The 20,850-nt window shown below is 49.6% G+C and overlaps 2 protein-coding genes across 4 annotated transcripts in view; both read right to left on the bottom strand.

Annotated features, from left to right (window-relative positions):
* LOC141998801 (guanine nucleotide-binding protein G(o) subunit alpha-like) overlaps positions 1–2,638 on the bottom strand; it is a 19,568-nt gene extending 16,930 nt beyond the window's left edge. Inside the window, 3 exon segments of the mRNA XM_074971782.1 lie at positions 1,581–1,696; positions 1,979–2,062; positions 2,584–2,638. Of these exon segments, the coding sequence (XP_074827883.1) occupies positions 1,581–1,696; positions 1,979–2,062; positions 2,584–2,638 (255 nt within the window).
* Positions 2,320–20,850, bottom strand: PCYT2 (phosphate cytidylyltransferase 2, ethanolamine). 3 transcript variants are annotated; one of them, XM_074970530.1, is made up of 13 exons: positions 20,730–20,850; positions 17,564–17,652; positions 15,425–15,586; positions 13,773–13,839; positions 13,145–13,229; positions 12,439–12,483; positions 8,551–8,689; positions 7,748–7,830; positions 7,415–7,492; positions 5,833–5,898; positions 5,365–5,430; positions 4,768–4,856; positions 2,320–3,678 (listed from the first exon to the last, which is right to left on the bottom strand). In XM_074970530.1, the coding sequence occupies exons 1-13, from the start codon at positions 20,807–20,809 to the stop codon at positions 3,570–3,572; spliced, it is 1,158 nt and encodes a 385-aa protein (XP_074826631.1). In that variant the 5' UTR covers positions 20,810–20,850; the 3' UTR covers positions 2,320–3,569. The 3 variants fall into 3 exon arrangements, with proteins under 3 accessions (XP_074826631.1, XP_074826633.1, XP_074826632.1); XM_074970532.1 differs by lacking the exon at positions 17,564–17,652 and adding an exon at positions 17,706–17,846 and having other exon boundaries at positions 20,730–20,746; XM_074970531.1 differs by lacking the exon at positions 20,730–20,850 and adding an exon at positions 20,367–20,472.

The following is a 20,850-nucleotide window of genomic DNA, read 5'->3' as shown; positions in this document are numbered from 1 at the left end:
CCACTAGGAACCAAAAACTGTTTCCAGGGTGCTGGGAGAGGTGCTGCCTGGATTTGCAGCAGTGCCTCTGCCTGGCAGATACACATGAGGTTCCTTAACAGGATAAACACATGTGGCAAAATCTGAGCTTCTTTACCCATAGCACCACTCCTCACACAGAAGCTCTGTTCCAAGGCACTCATCTCTACCCCTGCCCCATCCCAACATCTGCAGACCATTCTCCCCTCCCAGTGGTCACTTGACCACATACAGACTCAGCTCTTATCTTCCTCAGACCCAGCCCGACCACGGCTGTGCCTTCATGTTGCTTTCTCTGAATTCCTTCAAGTTTGTCCATGTCTTTCTTGTCCAGGGGTTCTCAGACTTTTGTACTGCTGACCCCTTTCACATCGCAAGCCTCTGAGAGCAACCCCCCTTATAAATTAAAGACATGTTTTTATATATTTAACACTACTATAAATGCTGGCAGCAAAGCGGGGTTTGGGCTGGAGGCTGACAGCTTGTGATCCCCTGAGGGATCCTGAACCCGTTTGAAAACCCGTTCTAGTACTTTGGTGTTTGGAACTGAAGCCAACATTCCTGGGGTGCGGGTGTCTCGCCAGAGCGAGTAACTGTTCCCTCCAAGCTCTGGGATGGGAGGCCTCTGGTACCAAGAGACCCAGAGATGAGTGCAAGATCCAGGTCTCCCCGCCAGAGCTGCACACACGCCATTTTCCAGAGTGGCTCATCCTTTGAGTGCAAGTGGGAGGCCCTTGAAGGAGCCTGGCTTTCCAAGGGGGGTGCTCGGCACTTCCTGAACATCTTTAAGGTGACTCAAGCTGGCCCCCAAATCACTAGGAAATTTGAAGACACAGGCCATAGATGTTGAAGGCAGAAGAGACCATTGTCCGACCTCCCACACAGCACAGGGCAGAGAACCCGCCCGTGACCCCTGCATGGAGGAACTACTCTTCCCTACTATGTACATAACACTAGTGCGCCCACTGACTTGGGGTCGAACTGGAGTGTGTCCCCTGCTCTGGGGCATGATGCTTATACTGCCCACAATTGTATCAGCCTTGGTTGCTGCCATCTTACAGCTTGAGAGGCTCAGGTGGTCCCTGAGTGCCAAGAGGCCAAGATGCCAACACCAGAATAGGGCTCTTCTAGAGGGAGGAGAGCACAAAACCAGCGAGGAAAGTCCCACCCACCTGCGCAAAGGGGGAAATTCCTGCCCCCATCCAGCACTGAGGTGAAAGCATCCTGAGGCCAACAGCCCCCAGGAGGGTTTCCAGATGGCTGCACCAGCACCACAGGACAGCTGGGCTTTTGGGAGGGGTCCCCCAAGGCCTGCCCAATTCAAGCCCCAACCCTGACAGCAGCCAGGCTGATGTCTGAGCACATCCCAGGCAGAGACAAGCCCAGGCCAGCACCATTCCCACTCACGCACCAGAAGTGTCTCTGGCCGCTCATTCCACTCTGTCAAGGGCAAGATAAGACACAGATCCTGGCCAGGACCCCACATCCCACTCCCCCAGGAGAGAAGCTGGGAAAGCCAGACCTGGACACGGGGGAAGAGGTGACCCTCAGTCTAGAATCACCCTAAAGTCGGCTAGCTCCTCCGGGCTGAACCCCTGGCTGTGGATGATTTTCATCTGCTTCACCAGTGTACTTTTGCCACTTTCTGTGCCGCCCGCAGGGCAGGAACCCAGTGTGACTGAACCAGCAGGGGAGGGGACCAAGTCAGGGATGTACAAGGGGGCAGGAGAGAATAGCCTTGGGATGGGGGGAGACCAGGAACATACCTGGGCAGGCACGGGGGGGGGGGCACCCTAGTAGGGAAACCGGAACATACCCCGGAACCCGGAGTTGTGGGGAGAAGAGGAGCCAGGAGGGTGGGGAAAGAGACTGGAATGTAGCCGGGCCCTGGGGAGACAGGCCCTGGGGGGCACAGCCCCGAGAGCTGGGGAGCAGGGCCCAGGGCCTCCCACATCCTTACCCAGCAGCAGGATCCGCACCGCGTCCAGCTCCCGCTTTGCCTGCTCGTACAGCTCCCGCTGGATGAGGCGGCTGTGGTGGCGGGCTGCGCAGTGCCCCAGAAGCCAAGGCAGTGCCCCATGGGCCCAGCCCCAGGAACTTTTCAGAGTTCGCCGCCGCGGGCCAGAGGCTGCAGGGTCCGCCCAGGCCAGCTGGGGAGCGGCACATCCCTCGCCCAGCACGGGGCTCTCCGGACCGCCGGGAGCTGGGGTCTAGGCGGGCCGGTCAGGCATTGGCTCACTGTTCCAGCCTACCCCCTGCCCTGCCCCCACACGGGGCCACTCATACACCCAAACAGCTCAATGAGTTTATTAACTTCCACCAAACGTACAACAGCAACAGACAGAAAATGACCAGGTGGGAAGCACTGTGCAGCCCCCGCAAGGTGAGACCCAGCGCCCTGGTACTCTCCAGCCACGGTGCAGCACTCCCACCCGCGTGCAGGGGCAAGCGGACGGCCCACTCCCTGGTTAGGATACAGGGGAGACAGCAGCCCACCAGCTGTAAAGGGCAGCAAGGGCAAGGAGAAAGCCTAGTGTGGTGTGTAGTGAGGGCTAAAGTCCACACCCTTGCTGCTGTAGGAAGAGGGGCCCAGGGAAAGCACCTGCTTAGTGCAGCTCATAGCCTCCCTGCTTCCCCTTGGGGAACTATTGGCACAGAGACCTCCCCCCCATGCTCCTGCTAGCTGCACTGCCCACCCCACCGCTCTTTCCCAGGTCACCGAGCCACTGTTTCTCAGCGTGGAAGCTGGCAACGCATTAGCACCAGCCACAGGCACCACAGAGCCTTTCCCCAAGCTGTTTGAACCAGCACCAAAGGAGAAGCAGCAGCTCTGAGCACTTCATAAAGGACTGGCCTGTTCCCAGCACCTGTCCATGTACAGAGCAAGTAGATCAGCACACACCTTGGCTGGAGTTTGTCTCCCAAAGACAGCAGCTGATGCTCTGTATCAACTGTGAGGGACACTGCTACAGGGTAAGGGCCTGAATGATTCTCACAGACGCTAAGCACCCACAAGCTCTCACTACAAATGCTAGGTGCTCAGAAGTCAAGCTCAAGGGTTTGGGTAGGAGTAGACTCTTCAGTTTGTAAAATTCTTGTTGATAGCAGAAAAACTGAAAGGATGATCTGAAGCAGACAGACTCCTAACAGCACAACCAACCAAAATCCCACACCAAGGGGAGCAGAGTCCTGCGGAGGGCACAGCACTTCCCACGTGTCAGAAGCCAGAGCTGGCAGAAGGTAAAACCACAACATGTTCAAACATTCATTAGAATTAAAACTTCCTTTAAAGGGGGAAAAGGAATCTCCTCCTCGGAAAGGAGGTGGCTGGGGCTGATTAAGAGAAAACTACGAAGCAGCATCCCAGCTGGTCATCTCTGCACAACCTGCAGTAGGATCTGAAGAGGGAAGAATGTGCGAGAAGATAGATGCCTTGTTGGGGCCAGCAGCACTGTCCTTGCCTAGGCTATGCCCTAGAAAGGCTTGATTTGCTTCTCCAGAAGAGAGAACACTGATGGGCTCTCCCCTCCACACACTTGTTCTCAATCATCCTAGCCCTGCAGGCCTTTCTCATGCTCCTCTGCCTCCGTTTTCTTCATGGCCTCCAGCACCGCCAGCTCTTTTGCTTCTTTCTTCTGGTTCCTGGCTTCAAACTCCAACCTGCAACAAGCAGGAGATTCCATGAAATTCCCACTCTCCCATCCACCAATATTCCCAGCAGCCTTTGCCCAGCCTGAAATAAGGGGGCCCACAGCCCTTCTCTTGACCAGCTGGCACTTCAGAAGCTTTACTGTCAGCCCCCTGTAGAGCCACAGCCCTAACTCAGCCTAGCAAATAGTCAGCATTATGCAGTGCAGGCAAAGGCACTGCAACTTAGACTGCAGGAAGCTGTTTGCCCTTCCCCATCCCAGCCTCTGTCCCTGCCAAGTCATGAAAGCTGGGAGATTCTAGGATGTGCAGCATACACCAAAGACATGCTCATGTGCAGTACAAAGGAAAGGGGCAGATCCAAGACACACACCCCTAATGAAATGGTAAAATAACCAGGTCTATTATACTGCTCACAAAGACGATCATGAAATCCATACACAGCTCTGGCAAAGCCTCAGTGCTGCTCAGCCCCATTTCAGTCCCATTCCCCTCCCAAAACAGGTGGCTCACTTTGCCAAAAGTACCAAACTAGGATTTACTAATGACCCTAGCCAAGGTCCTTGGAAATGAAAGGCTTAGGCTTGAAAGGGAAAATGCCAACAGCTGGCCAGAGGTGACAGCATCATGGGTTCCCCACAGCAGGGGAATTCCTACCTCTCCACATTTAATAAGAAGAGTAAATAAGTAAAACACAGGCTTCTGTGAGAAACTCAAACAGAGGGCACTAAAGTGCTTTAAGACTGAATGAGTTAAAGCCTCACTGGGAGGTAGGAACTACATTCCTTTTAGAGATGGGGTAAGGTATGTACATTTGTGTGCTCAGCTGCAGAGTTACATAAGTGGGCATGCATGTAAATGGACAGTCTAGCTACTCATTTTCATGTACAGTTTTAGAAATCAGGCCCTAAGTGACTTTCTCCAAGTTACAAAATAAGTCTGTGGCAGAGCTGGGAACAGAAGCCAGGTCTCCTAACTCCCAGTTCTGTGCTTTAACCACAAAACCTTCCTCCTCCTGTCTGTTCACTATGGTTTGTCCTAATGCTGGTTATGGGATCAATCCAGGGCTAAATGTGAGAAGAAGAACCTGGACGTGCCAACCTGTTCTTAATGATTCTTTGCACAATCAGGTCTGTAGTGAGGTTGCTGCCACTGTCCACCAGCTGGAAAATGCCACGTCTCTTGGGCTCCTGCAAACAAACACAGCAGGCTAAGATGGGAAGAACATCAAGGTCTTTGGATTTAAAGCCCATGTCTGAACAATGAGCAGAATCCAAGGCAGGTCCTGAGGGCCCCTAGCTTGGCACAAGATGTAGAATCCTCTCTTAGGAAGCAAAGAAAATCTCTGCTGAAAGCCCACAAGCTGCATGGGTGAAAAGGCAGAAAGTGAGCTGGGCCCTCCACAGGTTGGCTGCCCAAGGCTGGCGTAGCAGAGTTGAGATTAGAGAATTTTCCACTCTACCATAAAGGCAACAAAAAAAGTCAGAACAAAACAATGACTAATGGAAAGGAACCATTCTGGGTGTTCTGTCGGTTCTGATGCTGCAGCTACGTCAGGGGAGGATGGAAGCCAGAGTCTCCTGCCAGGAACTTGTTTGGGTGATGCACAATGCAGCCTGCACACTCAGCTGTGGAGTATCACCGGAGCCATGCCATATTCAGCATAAATGGGGTCAGTGGCAGCTTATGGAGGCTCACCTGGTATGGATCGGAACCATCCTTATCTGGCACCACCTCTGTCAGCCCATGACACACAAGGTCCACCTGGAGAGATGAGCACATGGTCACTATATAAATTCCTTTCTGAAAGTGCCACTTCTCCATGTCAGCACTACTGGACCTAGATGGGGACTTGCCCCAAACTCTATGCCCACTGCAGGGGCAGCCTGGCAAAGGACCAAAGCCAACAGCTCACCCCATAAAGGTTGACAAAAGCACCACAGCGTCACGAGAGGAGACATTTACACATTGGTTGGTGTTGTGCCAACTCCCCCCCCACCTAAGTGCTTCCCAATGTCACAGTGTACCTTAGCCAACAGAGTCCTTAGCTCTGCCCACCCTGCTCCACCCTCGGCATGCACAGAGACACAGTCCAGTAAGTAGCACCTCACATGCACATACACACACACACACGCAGCCAAGAATGAAATAGGAGTTGGCACTCACCTTGAAGTGATCCAGCAGATCAGCAGTAACTGCATACGGGGCACCAATCACCACCTCGGACACATACTGAAGAAGGAGAAGCCAAGCATGATTCCAGACCCAAGGAAGCAGAGTCTGGCCCATCCCCTAATAGCAGTCCAGCTGCTCAGTTGTGTGTGTTTGGGGATCTGAATAGGGGAAGTGCAGTATTTGGAAAGGGGGCTCTACAGCCAGTGAACATAATACAAGATCCTTCTCTCCTCTAAAGAGCCTGGGCCTCACTATAGTTCTCCAGGTAGCAACAGGCTAGTGGTGAAGCCATATGCAATGAGTTTGCACCACAGTGGCTGACACCAGGAACCTGATAGGAGGATAGTACTTCAGCTTCTCGCTGCTGGAGAACTGCAGCCCTGCTTGTGCTATCTAAGCTAAGAGCAAATAAACACGTTTCCTACATTAATTCTGGCTGTATGCACACAGCATACCCACAGATGAATGACCCAGAGAAAAGTATTTCTGGAGCTCCTTTAATCAGAGATTCCTAGAGTGCTACAGGAATCCTTTCAACCAGTGCAAAGTGCAGCACTTCTTCGGAAGAATACAGCAACCTTTCTACAGTGCACAACGACGCGTGTCTAGGACACTGCGGTTAACATCCCGACTCTTTGCCATGGGATCTGTAATGACAAGTGATCGTAGCCTTGGTTTTACCTTTACAGCATTAAGCTGAAGCACTGATTCAATAGTGCCTTGACAGAAGTTGTGCCAACTACCTGAATGCCAACACCGGCTTCCACAACACTTAGATGTTCAAGTGGTCTGGCACTGACCGAGCCTGCCCCTACTTAGCTCATCAGGCATCTTATGAGAAGGTAGTCCAACATAGGCTTGGCAAGCCGGTCAGTTTAAGTAGCAGATGACAGAACGAGGAGTAATGGTCTCAAGTTGCAATGGGGGAGGTTTAGATTGGATATTAGGAAAAACTTTTTCACTAAGAGGGTGGTGAAACACTGGAATGCGTTACCTAGGGAGGTGGTAGAATCTCCTTCCTTAGAGGTTTTTAAGGTCAGGCTTGACAAAGCCCTGGCTGGGATGATTTAACTGGGAATTGGTCCTGCTTGGAGCAGGGGGTTGGACTAGATGACCTTCTGGGGTCCCTTCCAACCCTGATATTCTATGATTCTATGATTCTAAGTCACCTGACTGGTCAATTACTACCTATTATTTGACCATATTTCAATACAGTCAAATATTCCAGCAGGAATACCCTGATGGGGGCAGAGCCCTCCTGTTTTGATTGCATCGTGGTGCCATGCTTTCATTTTTTACAGCTTCATACCACTGTATTTCATGTTTTTCTGAGTTAAAATAACTCAGGTAACTTGATTTTTGTAATTAGGCATATGCATCTGTCTAAAGCTAAGCCTATTGGAGGCCATAAAGTCTTACTCTTTTGTTATTGTTCTAACAAATCAGTGCTTTAAAACATCTTACCATGTTTGACATCAACAATGTTAGTCAATTTACCAACCCTAGTCCAAGGCACTTTGGCTGTAGACAGCAGTGTTTAATTCAAGGAGCAGAACTCTAGCCAGGCACTCACTCTGCATGCCAGGACGCTAAGAGTTCTCTCGTGGATGTTCATGATGGGATAGTTCTTCCCTTTGTAGCGATTCACTTCCTACGGGCAAAGCACAGCAGTCACCATTAGGGCAAGAGATGACCTCTCCACCATTTCCCTCTGTCCCTCCCTACATGAAACGCATTCTCCCACTCTGCAGGACTGTGACTCTCTCCTGAGGGCTTCCAGACAACAATCTGGAGCATGGCCCCCAGCAAGGATGAAACAGGCATCCCTACTGCTCTGAGCCCACACAGAGAACCTGGCCACCAGGACAGCTCTCTGCCAGGACTTTAAGCAGCACTCCATACTGACCTGATCAAAGTGCAGCCCAACAATGATGTAGGGTCTCTCGGCCAGCAGGTGTACCTTCTCCAGGAAATCCACGTGCCCAATGTCTATGGCTTTGGTTAAGGATGTGGGACCAGCATCACAGCGGGGGGGGGGGGGGTGGCATGGGAGGAGAGTGATGCTAAGAAGCTGCAGTATGAGATATAAAACCTGAGGAATTTGTGTTATTTGCTGCCCTTGTGCCATGGGCATCTGCCCTCTTCCCCCCTGCCCCCATCCCATGAACTCTGGGCACCGACCCAAATACCTTCCCAGCCATTAATTGTGTTAATCTGATTTATTCAGCCTCTTCCAAAAATTTCTAACGGCTTTAGGTGCTCTGTGGAGACTGGCCCAGCCCTGGAGACTGGGACAAACAGGGAAAGAAAAATATTCTCACAGGCTGATCCACAGCATTGGCTGACCCTACTGCATGCTGCGTTCAGCACTCCCTGAACAGCTTCACTTGGTCACTGTGACAGGTGGCTTTTAAGAGGGGAATAAAGGAGATCTCGGAAGGTCCAACCATCTTCACTACTCAAGCCCTGTTAGCTGTAAATCCATCACTTAAATGGAGCTGCAGCTGTATTCTCAAGCCCATTTCCCTGTGACAGGACAAAAAGCCATCAGTTGAAGAGCCCTGTTCCTTCCCCTCCTTCTCTCCAGAGAGAAAAAGAAGAGGCAGTGCACAGTCCTAATCCTCTGCTTCAGTGGACAAATGTAAGAGAGACAGAGATCACAGCCTTCCCTACCCATTCCTGTCTAGGCAGCAGAGTCTCTAAGGATACGGAACAGGTCAAAGGCTCCAGCCACATAGATGATGGTGTCTCCTGGCTGCGGCTCCTTCCCAGATGCAAACTGGATGATCTTTTGGGATGTCTGCAGGAACTGAGAGACTCCAGTCCAGGGGCTGTGACCTTTAGGGCCCTAAGCAAAGGAGAACAAAGTTTCAGTCCCAATAGCACAAAGCAGGTTCAGATGGGATATGGGTATCACATAAGTAGCCCACGAGACAGCTGAAGGGTAGGGCTGTAGGAGGAGGATGCTGGCAAAAAGCCAAGCAGGAAACCTGGCTAGCAGTAGCTTGCATTCCTTAGTTCCTGGGATTCAGTATTCAGGCGTGACCACCTCCCCATAGTCACACAACGGCACTTCTGACCCATCTCTGCTAGCTAGTCTTTGAGCTCCACCAAGAGCCTCATAAGGAGATGCTGGAAAGAAAACGGGGGGAGGGGAATGAGCAACAGGGCAGCCTAAGCCTGGTATATTAATTTAGCAGGCAAAGATAAACCAAGCTGGGAGGGGTTGCAAGTGTTTTGGAGGATAGGATTAAAATTCAAAATGATCTGGACAAACTGGAGAAATGGTCTGAAGTAAATAGGATGAAATTCAATAAGAAAAAAGGCAAAGTACTCCACTTAGGAAGGAACTATCAGTTGCACACATACAAAATGGGAAATCACTGCCTAGGAAGGAGTACTGTGGAAAGGGATCTGGGGGTCATAGAATCATAGAATATCAGGGTTGGAAGGGACCCCAGAAGGTCATCTAGTCCAACCCCCTGCTCCAAGCAGGACCAATTCCCAGTTAAATCATCCCAGCCAGGGCTTTGTCAAGCCTGACCTTAAAAACCTCTAAGGAAGGAGATTCTACCACCTCCCTAGGTAACGCATTCCAGTGTTTCACCACCCTCTTAGTGAAAAAGTTTTTCCTAATATCCAATCTAAACCTCCCCCATTGCAACTTGAGACCATTACTCCTCGTTCTGTCATCTGCTACCATTGAGAACAGTCTAGAGCCATCCTCTTTGGAACCCCCTTTCAGGTAGTTGAAAGCAGCTATCAAATCCCCCCTCATTCTTCTCTTCTGCAGACTAAACAATCCCAGCTCCCTCAGCCTCTCTTCATAAGTCATGTGCTCTAGACCCCTAATCATTTTTGTTGCCCTTCGCTGGACTCTCTCCAATTTATCCACATCCTTCTTGTAGTGTGGGGCCCAAAACTGGACACAGTACTCCAGATGAGGCCTCACCAATGTCGAATAGAGGGGAACGATCACGTCCCTCGATCTGCTCGCTATGCCCCTACTTATACATCCCAAAATGCCATTGGCCTTCTTGGCAACAAGGGCACACTGTTGACTCATATCCAGCTTCTCGTCCACTGTCACCCCTAGGTCCTTTTCCGCAGAACTGCTGCCTAGCCATTCGGTCCCTAGTCTGTAGCGGTGCATTGGATTCTTCCATCAGAAGTGCAGGACCCTGCACTTACCCTTATTGAACCTCATCAGATTTCTTTTGGCCCAATCCTCCAATTTGTCTAGGTCCTTCTGTATCCTATCCCTCCCCTCCAGCGTATCTACCACTCCTCCCAGTTTAGTATCATCTGCAAATTTGCTGAAAGTGCAATCCACACCATCCTCCAGATCATTTATGAAGATATTGAACAAAACTGGCCCCAGGACCGACCCCTGGGGCACTCCACTTGACACCGGCTGCCAACTAGACATGGAGCCATTGATCACTACCCGTTGAGCCCGACAATCTAGCCAGCTTTCTACCCACCTTATAGTGCATTCATCTAGCCCATACTTCTTTAACTTGCTGACAAGAATACTGTGGGAGACCGTGTCAAAAGCTTTGCTAAAGTCAAGAAACAATACATCCACTGCTTTCCCTTCATCCACAGAACCAGTAATCTCATCATAAAAGGCGATTAGATTAGTCAGGCATGACCTTCCTTCCACTGTGGGTCACAGTGGATCACAAGCTAACTATGAGTCAGCAGTGTGACACTGTTTCAAAAAAAGCAAACATCATTTTGGGATGTATTAGCAGGAATATTGTAAGCAAGAAACGAGAAATAATTCTTCCGTTCTGCTCCGCACTGATTTGGCCCCAACTGGGGTACTCTGTCCAGTTCTGGGTGCCACTTTTCAGGACGGATGTAGACAAATTGGAGAAAGTCCAGAGAAGAGAGACAAAAATGATTAAAGGTCTAGAAAACATGACCTGTGAGGGAAGGTTGAAAAAACTGGATTTGTTCAGTCTGGAAAAGAGAAGACTGAGGGGGGACACGATAACAGTTTTCAAATATGTAAAGGCTGTTACAAGGAGGAGGGAGAAAAATTGTTTTTCTTAACCTCTGAGGATAGGACAAGAAGCAATGGGCTTAAATTGCAGCAAGGGAAGTTTAGGCTGGACATTAGAGAAAACTTCCTGTCAGGGTGGTTAAGCACTGGAATAAATTGCCTAGGGAGGCTGAGGAATCTCCATCATTGGAGATTTTTAAGAGCAGGTTAGACAAACACCTGTCAGGGATGGTCTAAATAATACTTAGTCCTGCCATGAGGCAGGGGACTGGACTACATGACCTCTCAAGGTCCCTTCCAGTCCTATGATTCTATGAAACGGAACAGGGCTTGCCCTAGCCCCGCCTACCACAAAGCCTCCCACTCACCCACTCTTCCATCAGGCAAGACAGGATTTTAAATCAATTATTAAAATGAGAGCATCCAAAACCAATAAACCAAACAGCAAAATGTCCTGCGGCTCACCAAGTCCAATGTGAGCACAATTCAGGAGGACAGGGTTTTAGCCCCGCTGTGTGGCAGGACTGTGAAACAGCAGTAGATTTAATCACCAGCTCCTTTGCATTTACTTTGGAAACCCGATGCCAACAGTTCTAAAGGCTTAAAAAAGTATGAAGAGAACTCAGCTAAAAATAGGGACGTTCCCCAAGGACAACATTCCCCCCAGAAGGGATGTTATGTAATGAATCAGTAGGGTGCCTGCATGTCTCAAGATGCTTTCAGGGAGCATGAAGCCCCCCAAATCCTACAGCCAGTGACTAGTTGTGATGAAGGGGATACCTTAGAGACTCTGGAAGAGCATAAAGTTTAAAACAACAAAAAACAGTCTATCCAGACCCAGTCTATCCAGAAGATGGACAAGGTAAAATCCAGAGCATGGGAGCAAGTTCTTCTGGGCAATGTTCCAGCTGCAGAGCCAGGAATGTGGGGGTCTGATAACATACCCCACATTTTCACAGACCCAGGGGGCTGGACCAGTTTGTTCATCAGAAATAGCCAGAGAAATGTCAGTGTGACAGGCTGAATACAGCTGTAGCATCAGGGGCATTTTGCTGGTTGAAGGTTGGACTTGTGGGTCCCTGTTTTTCTGAACTGAGTACAAAAGTCACTATGATTGTACATGTAATCTGGGTGCACCAATAAAGGATGAAATTGAATTTGTGCACTTAAGTATAGCATGCCTCACACCCAATCTCTTCTGAGCAAACTTAGTTTAAAAGGAACATCATTTAGCAGTGTGTGTCCTTGGTGGGAACACAGCTCAAGAGAAAGGTCCTGGGAACCATGGAAAGGTGGCGAAAAATGAAATTTATGAGCAGGAAAGAGACGCAGCAAGGTGCTCAATGAGTACTACAGACCTCTGCTGTGTTTACAATCACAGCTCAGTCCGCTCAGCTTCCTAGGCCCACTCCAGAGGCTACTGCAGAGATTTGATAGGCCTGGCAGGGGGTTTGCTTTGATCGTCACTGGGCAGGAAGACCACCTTATACTGCAGACTGTAAAGCACATGTAGAATCCTCCTTAACTGGTCCACATGTGCCACCACCAAGTGCTGGCTCCCCACTGCCTGGAACCCACACACTCACCTTCCCAAAGTTATCCTTGTGCTTCCGGTAATCCAGGTCTTCATCCTGCACAGAGGAAGAGGAGAATCAGAATGCTGATTCTGAAGTGGATCTCTCAGCCCAAAACAAGCTCCTGCTAGCAAAAGCATAGGGGAGCCTAGGCACCAGATGGGCACCAGATGCCAATCCTGCATCAATTGATTTATCAGCATTTAATACTCAAACCTTGTGACCTGGCTCAGAAGCCAGAGAGAGCTTGGCTCAGCATCTGACCCTGATCTTGCCCATACATGACAACACCCAGCAATAACCATAGGCCCCAAAGGGGCACTTTCCTCCTGGAATCTCCAGAGCATCCTGTTCTACAGCCAAGAATAGGATGGTGTCTCTGCAGAGACTGTCATTCACTCAAAGAAGTCACTGGAAAGAGGCATGTGTTCCCCTCCTTGCTGCCTCTTGGTGCTGAGGGACCAAGCCTGGAGTCCCCTGCAGACCAAAGCAGAGCATCAGCCGCTACCCTCTCAGGCGGCCCTACTTCACGAAGGTCTGAGCAAAGATAAGTAGGGGATTCAGCTAGCCCTGCCCACTTGTAGCTTGCAAAACCCATCAACATTCTGTATAACAGACCCAGGAGCTCAGCTCTGCCATTCAGGAGAAAGGTGACTCATGAGGAATTGGCTAAGCAAAGGCGCTGGGAAATGCCCCAACCCCAAGCTGTCTGACTCACTATGTTGCTGTGGTGAGCCTTGGTCATGAGCAACATGCGACCAACCAGATCAGTAGTGGACACTCCCTGGGTGCGATTACATTCCCTGCAAGAAAACAAGCCAAGGATAACTAAAGGATGTAGAAGCAGCGGTCCCCTCAATCTGCAGGAACATTAATGAAACCTGCCAAACCAGGGGCTGAGGCTAGGAGAGGCCCTTTCCCCCATGTAGCATGTCACATGGAAAGGAACATTTGCCTCTCTGAGTCTCTGCACCTCCCTGCTCCTTTTGCTCACCACTCAGTGTGTGCAGCTCCTGTGAAGACACACCTTGTGCAACTCCCCAGCACTGCTGTCTGCAGTCCATGACTTCAGTGCCACATGCCTTACAGCTCCCTGGGGACAGGAACAGCCCTGTGCTATCTATAGGATGGGGGGGCCAGCCAGCTGTTGCCTGCAGTGCCTCCTGGCGGCCACATGAGTAAGGGTAACTAAAGCAGCAGGGACACACCACAGCTAATAAAGACAAGGTGAAGATGCAGCTTGAAGACACCAGCATTTCAGCTGAGCTCCACACCCTCTGGCTTAAACAGGAATTCCCAGCAGGTCTGATTAGAACAGGACAAGAACAGGAGTAGCAAAGGGTTACCTGTATCTCCCAGCTGCCTTCACCTCTTCATAGGTGTCCTTGCCATCTACAGTTAGTGTGATGTCATCTACAGAGAGACAGAAGCATTAGAGCACCACCCCCTTCTACGCCCTGTGCAAATCGAATGAGTTGCTGGGGAAGTGGGGAACACAATGGCTGAGTGTGACCAGCACACAAGTCAGAACAAGAGCAAAAGCTTCATGCTTCTGCTCTAAATCATGGTGTACACACAACCAACCTCTTCCATGCCATGGAACAGTTGTGAGTTTGCCACTCTTTCCTGACCTGGGAGGAAAGCAGATTAATAGATTCTAAAAATCATTTAGTCTAACCTTCTGTATAACACAGTCCATAGAATTTCATCCAGTTACCCCTATACTGAGCCCAATAACTTGTGTCTACCTAAAGCATGTCTTTCAGAAAGGCATCCAGTCTTGATTTGAAGTCATCAACAGATCGCAAATTCACATCCCTTGGTAGTTTGTTCCAATGGTTAAATCACCCTCACTGTCAAAAATGTGTGCCTTCTCTCTCACTTGAATGTGTCTAGGTTTAGCTGCCAGCCACTGGTTCTCGTTCTGCCACTCTCTGTTAGATTAAAAAGCCCTTTGGTACCTAGCATTTTCTCCCCATTAAGTTACTGATACACTGAGATCAAGTAACCTCTTGATCTTCTTTTTGAGAAGCTGAACAGATTGAGCTCTGTAAGTGTCTGCCTGTAAGAAATCTTCACTGCAGAGTTAACTCAGGCATTGCTCCCTACACCCTCCCATGTGCCTAGAAGGACAGACAAGTCACACATGGCACCTGGGTTAGGCTAGCCTAATCACGTAAGTAACCCTCTGCAGCAAAAATATTTCCTAAGGCATGGTTACAGTCTTCAAATCCTCTCTGTGGCTTTTTGCTGCACCCTCTTCATTTTTTTCAACATCCTTTTAAAAATGTGCACATCAAACCTCTATGCAGTATTCCAGTAGCAGTCTCCCCAATACCATATACAGAGGTAAAATTCCAGGGGAGGTTCCTCTCAGTCATCTCAGAATTCCCGTCCTGCTTCTTTCTGAGCCCTCCAGCAAAAGAGGCCACCCCACCCAGAAAGTGCAGGTCCCACAGAACAGGGAAATGAATGGGTTCCAACCCTGGGGTTCTGTAGTTTCTGATCATGGCTCTGGAAGCAGTGATTACAACCCCCTGCAGTAATAGTGCTCCTGCCTATGTCCCAAGCAGGCCTGTGAGCTGGGAGACCCTGCGTAGCTGAATGTCTCAAAATCTCCCCCTTCCCTAGTATGAAGCAGTTCCATATCCTCCCCTTGTTACATGGTGGAATACAAGGCTGTACTGCAAGGAACAAAGATCCCTGGTGCCAGGGAAAAGCCCTGAATCTCTAGCAGAGACACTGGAGTTGCTGCTGTTCTGTCACATTTCCAGTTAAACTCAGTTATTTCATATTCCCCTTTGACATCACTGTGCCTTGGAGAAGCTATAGCATCGAGGGTGGGGAAGGAACTTTTCTGTTTACACAGAAGCAGTGAATGATCTGACAGAGGGAATGAGCACAGCAGAACTAGAGCTGAACCCACCTGCCCTTCCCTGCACTTGGCCCCTTAGCTATACAGAGCACCCAACCCTGACAGAGCAGCCAGAACACTTACTGCCGTGCACACAGAAGTCACAGTTATACTTGTCCAGGGTTTCCAGCGTGGATACGTAGGGAGCTCTTGGAGCAATCTCATCCACCCACTTGATAGCTTGCACCATTTTGTACCTCTCCTCCTGGGTAAAGACAGGTGGTCCCTTGTGCTTGGCAATCTCCTCTGGATAACAAAGAAAACAAAGCCAGTTACAGACACACACACAGTGCTGCTATAGAGGCAATTCCACCAATTCCCCAAGAGTCCCCTCAGGAGCCTCAGTTCCCAGGGGGCCCCATTATGGGGATAGCCCACAGAACCACAGCCTGGTGTATGGGAGCTCAGCCCAAAAGGGACTAGAGGGTGGGAGTGAGGTCTGACTCCATAACAGGCCTGAATATATTTTACCTTAGACCCATTTTGTAGGTGTGTAACAAGATCCCATCCCAAAATCCAATCTGAGGCCTCAAATGCAACCTGCTCTTACCCTGCAGTTCTCAGCAGCTAGAAAGTGAGTGGGTCTGGCTCCCTGGCAGCCCATGGAAGGGAATTCCCTTTGTAGCCATTAGATTCACTCCGAGATGCGGCTTGGGCACCAAGTCACTGCACTTGGATTTCTCTAGAGTCCAGGGATGGCAGACAGCCTACAGACAGTTACTAAGGTGTTGGGGAAATCCAAATACCAGTAACAGAGGTTCAGGAATGATCCTCACTCCCAGACAAGGCCTGGTCTATGATGGAAAATGTGTGCCACTGTAATGAAATCAATTTAAAAATCTATCTGAACACACAGGTGCAAATCCCAAATAGACACACGTACACCAGTTAGGCTGTGCTTAAAATAACTTATCGGAGTACAGTAAACTGGTTTAAGGGTATCTCTGCTGAGGGTTTGCACCCGTGTGACTAGACGACTTTTAATTGTTTAAGGGGGGCAGTATGACCAATGGATAGATCCCAGCATTGGGACTCAGGAGACCTAGGCTCTATTCCTGCTCTGTCACTGGCCTCATTGTGACCTTGGGGAAGTCCCTTCCTGTGCCTCAGTTTTCCTATCTGTAAAGTTCAGCTAAAGTGCCCTCCTTTATAAAGTGCTTCCAGATCTAAAGAAGAAAAGCACTACATAAGGAGGAGGGATAGCTCAGTGGTTTGAGCACTGGCCTGCTAAACCCAGGGTTGTGAGTTCAGTCCTTGAAGTGGCCATTTAGGGATGTGGGCCAAAAATTGGGTGTTGGTCCCGCTTTAAGCAGGGGGTTGGACTAGATGACCTCCTGAGGTCCCTTCCAACCCTGATATTCTACAATTCTATGATAAGAGATAGGTGTTGTTATAACCTACACTGGTGCAAGTTTTCTAATATAGGCCAGACTCTAGAAAGAGTCCCATGTACTCTAGACTCTGAAGTCTTTCATAGAATCTGGAAGGGATTTCAAGAAGTCAGCAAGTGCAGACCCCCACATGGAGGCAGGACCAAGTAAACCAAGGCCATCCCTGACAGATGTTTGTCCAACCTGTTCTTAAAAACCTACAATGATGGCGATTCCACAGTCCCCCTTGGGAGCCTATTCCAGAGCTTAACTATCCTTATAGTTAGAAAGTTTCTCCCTAATATTAGCCTAAATCTCCCTTGCTGCAGATTAAGTCCATTACTTCTTGTTCTATCTTCACTGGACAAGGAGAACAGTTGATTACAGTACTCTTTATAACAGACCTTAACATATATGAAGACTTATCAGGTTCCCCTTCAATCATCTTTTCTCCAGACTAAACATACTGAGGTGTTTTTTTTTTTTAAATTTTCCTCATAGTTAGGAGAGCATTGCTGTTGCCCTCCTCTGGACTCTCTCCAATTTGTCCACATCTTTCCTAAAGCGTGGCATTCAGAACTGGACACAGTACTCCAGCTGAGGCCTCACCTGTGCCGAGTAGAGCGTGACAATTATCTCCCATCTACATTATCTACCAGTAAGCAAAAGGGTAACCAAGAAGAGAACAATCCCACTCAGACTAGCCAGAGATACCCCTCCTTTGATGGCTCTGTTACTGCTAGCGGAGCTGTAACTGGGAATTTGTTCTGCATCAGGCTCACCATCCTCAGTGCTGATTTTGTTGGCTGACGCTAGCAGCAGCAGGAGATGAAGGACTGAGAAGGCCTCTTACCATCTGTGTGGATTCCCACAATGAGATAGTCTCCCATGGCCCGAGCCTGGCGCAGCTGATTCGAGTGGCCAAAATGCACCATATCATAGCTAGAAAGAAAAAGGGCCAGTGTTAGGCCTAGTGTACAATTAAGAGGGCTCACCTGCATAACAATGAGATTTGATCCTCCTTCTGCAGTGCAATCAAAGACCCTCTTCCACTCACTCCTTCCCCACAAAAAAGATTCAAAGGGTTAAAGTCTCCAAGCAGCTGAACCTCTGGTAGTCACTTTTATGCAGCTGATCTAGACCAGAAAGCTATATTATCACTCTGCAATAAACTGGTTGGAGGAACAGGGCTATTAAGGGAGCACACAGTGTGTCCACCACACAAAGGGCAAATCAGTGCCAATGTTACCAGAGGCTACGTTCCATCAGCCAGCTCTGCTCCCCACATGACTGAAGAATCCTGTTACCCTGGTGGCACCTCGGAGGAGATCCAGAAGTAATTTCCTCCCTCCCACACTCACTGGGGTAAAATAAGGTGTTTCTATAAAGAGCTTGGGTGCCCAAAGATCAAAGCAAGACAAGGAGGACTTAGACCCTTCCCCCGTTTTATCATGTCCCACAACTGAAAAGAATTTCATAGGAGCTGGTGGTATAATGATGCCTCAAGGACATGGTGGGTGAGGTCATATCTTTTATTGCACCAACCTCTGTTTGTGAGAGAAGCTTTCGAGCTTACATAGAGCTCTTCTTCAGGTCTAGCTGTAGGAGGAAAGAAAGGAAGTGCAGGGGGGAAGGCAGTGTGGGCAGGGGTTTCTTAGGGCTTGTCTACACTGGCAGTTTACAGTGCTGCAACTTTCTCGCTCAGAGGTGTGAAAAAACACCGCTCTGAGCGCAGCAAGTTTCAGCACTGTAAAGCACCAGTGTAGACAGTGCACCAGCGCTGGTAGCTGCGCCCCTCATGGAGGTGGGTTTTTTACAGCGCTGGGAGTAAACTGAGTTTAATTTTTAATTGAGTGTGAGTTTCTATCCAAATACAGCTTCACACAAATTGCAAGCAAAGAAGTTAAACTATAGAATTGATCTAAGCCAGTGGTTTTCAACCTGGGGTCAGCAGACTATGTAAAGATTTCCAAAGAGGTCCACTCCTCTATTTGAAATTTTTTGAGGGTCCACAAATGAAAAAAAAGGTTGAAAACTGCTGCTATAAGTAATGTATATAGATACAATGTATCTTCTGGGTTAGCACAAATCAACATGTTTTAATGGTTATCAACCAATGATAATCAACCTTGATTAGGAAAATAACTAAGTAGTACAAATGCAAACAATTACAATTGGTGGTTTAAATCAAGGTTTCCTGCTTGTTTAAATCAATCCACCCTGCCCAGGAATGCTGTAATGGCCCAGGATCCTACCACAACTAGCCTTCAAGACCTTTCATGAGTCTCTCCTCACTTCACAGCATGTCACCCCCACACCCATCCTCCAATCTGCCAATGTCTGCTTCTCCCACACTTGAAGTCCATGCTGCCCCCTCCACCCAGGATACACCCTTCCCAAATCCATCTGCAAGACCCCTACTCTCTTCTCTTTCAAATCCCTCCTCCAGGTCCATTGCTTCTACGGTCGCTACAAGTAATTAGCCAAATCAAAGACAAGTTAAAAGGAAGGCACATTTAGTTAATGAGAATTTATTTATTCATTCATTCATTATTATAATGTTTAAAAGATGTATCCCTCTCCCCTCCCTTCCCCTGTGAAGGTGAATTGTCATTTTAGATAATGACCTCTTTGAAGTAGAGACCATGTCTTACATTCCTGAGTAAGTCCATTGGTTGCTACCTCTTATCAAAACAACTAGTAAAATCAGCTAATAAAAGTCTGGCCAAAAAGCTAAACAAAGTTCTCCAGACCAGCACAAAGCTTCATCAACAGCTCGCTGCAGAAGAGAAGGAATTTTGGGATGGTATTCCATTTCTATGGTCAGACCCAACTGTTTGGATGCATGGGAAGACACATATGCAGCCCTTATGAGCACATCTTGGTAGAGGACTCCTGAAACTCTCCAGCACTGGAGAAAGGGGGATATAGAGAGGCAATTCTCAAAGTGAAGGTTCCAGAACACACTAACCCACAAACCCAGGAATGCTGCACAGAGGACTGATCAAACTCCACAACTAAGGAAGGTTAAGAGAAAAGATAAGAATGGCATGCAGAAACCAGGTCATTCTAGCCAGCTCACACATTCATGTCACTGCTTACAGGAATGCATTTGTGCTGCATCCAACGGCCTATGCTCTACCTGCCCATTTAAAAACAAGGGCCATTAAACACCCCCCCCAGAATTTCAAGGAGTAACTCAGGTGAGCACACAAAACCTTTGCACAATGGCCTTGACAAGAAGATGGATGTTTACAGAAGAGTTTAAGTTCCAAAGTCCTTCTGAATGACGCAGGACAGGGAGTGCAACAGGCTAACAAAACCACCCAGTTATATTACTCAGGATAACTCGTTTTATGGTCTCTCTTTCTTTAATACATATAGAAAGGACATAAACTCTCCTGCTTTGGGGTATAAATCATCTGATGGGGAAATTTCTTCCTAATTTATAAGCAGATTATTTCATAATTGTCTGCGAGATGGATTCCTGCACCTCCCTTTGGAGCACCTGGTAGGGCTACTGTCAGAGACAAGACTCTGAAAAAGACTGGTCCTGGTCTCCCCTGACATCACCCCAAAGGGGCACCTCTGCTTGGCAAGCCAGCAAAAACAGTCCAGCCAAGAGTCTGGATGGCTGCAGGACTGCCCCTACCCACCCGATGCCAGCTCTTCCTCGGAGACCACGTCCTGCAGAGGCGACAGCCACCCCCAGCCCAGCATCTGATGTCCGGGACCTTCCAGTCACAGCGCACCCCTGGGCCCCCCACCCCGGCCGCCTCGAGGCAGGCCGATTCCCGTCGCCCCGGGCCAGGGCCCGCCCCTGCCCACAGCGCGGGTCGCGCCCCCCCGCCCCGAGCGCAGCTTCTCAGGGGGGCGGAGAGCCGGGCCGGGCCGGGCCCTCAGGAGCTCCGGGCCGGCCCCGCTGAGGCGGCGGCGGCGGCGGGCCCAGGGCCCAGGGCCCAGGGCCCGGCCGGGGAGCCCGGGCCGCGGCGCCGTCTCCAGCTCACGGCCCCGCTCACCATCCGTCGCACCACACGCGGACGGGCCGGGGGGCGGCCGCGGGGCTGCGGGAGGCCTCGGCCGCTCCGTTCCTCAGCATCGCGGGCGAGTCCAGGACCCCGCGCCCCGGAGCCGCCTCCG

The sequence above is a fragment of the Natator depressus genome, chromosome 14 (assembly GCF_965152275.1).
Source record: "Natator depressus isolate rNatDep1 chromosome 14, rNatDep2.hap1, whole genome shotgun sequence".
In the NCBI taxonomy this organism is placed as follows: Eukaryota; Metazoa; Chordata; order Testudines; family Cheloniidae; genus Natator; species Natator depressus.
This window is presented reverse-complemented; position numbering and strand designations above follow the sequence as displayed.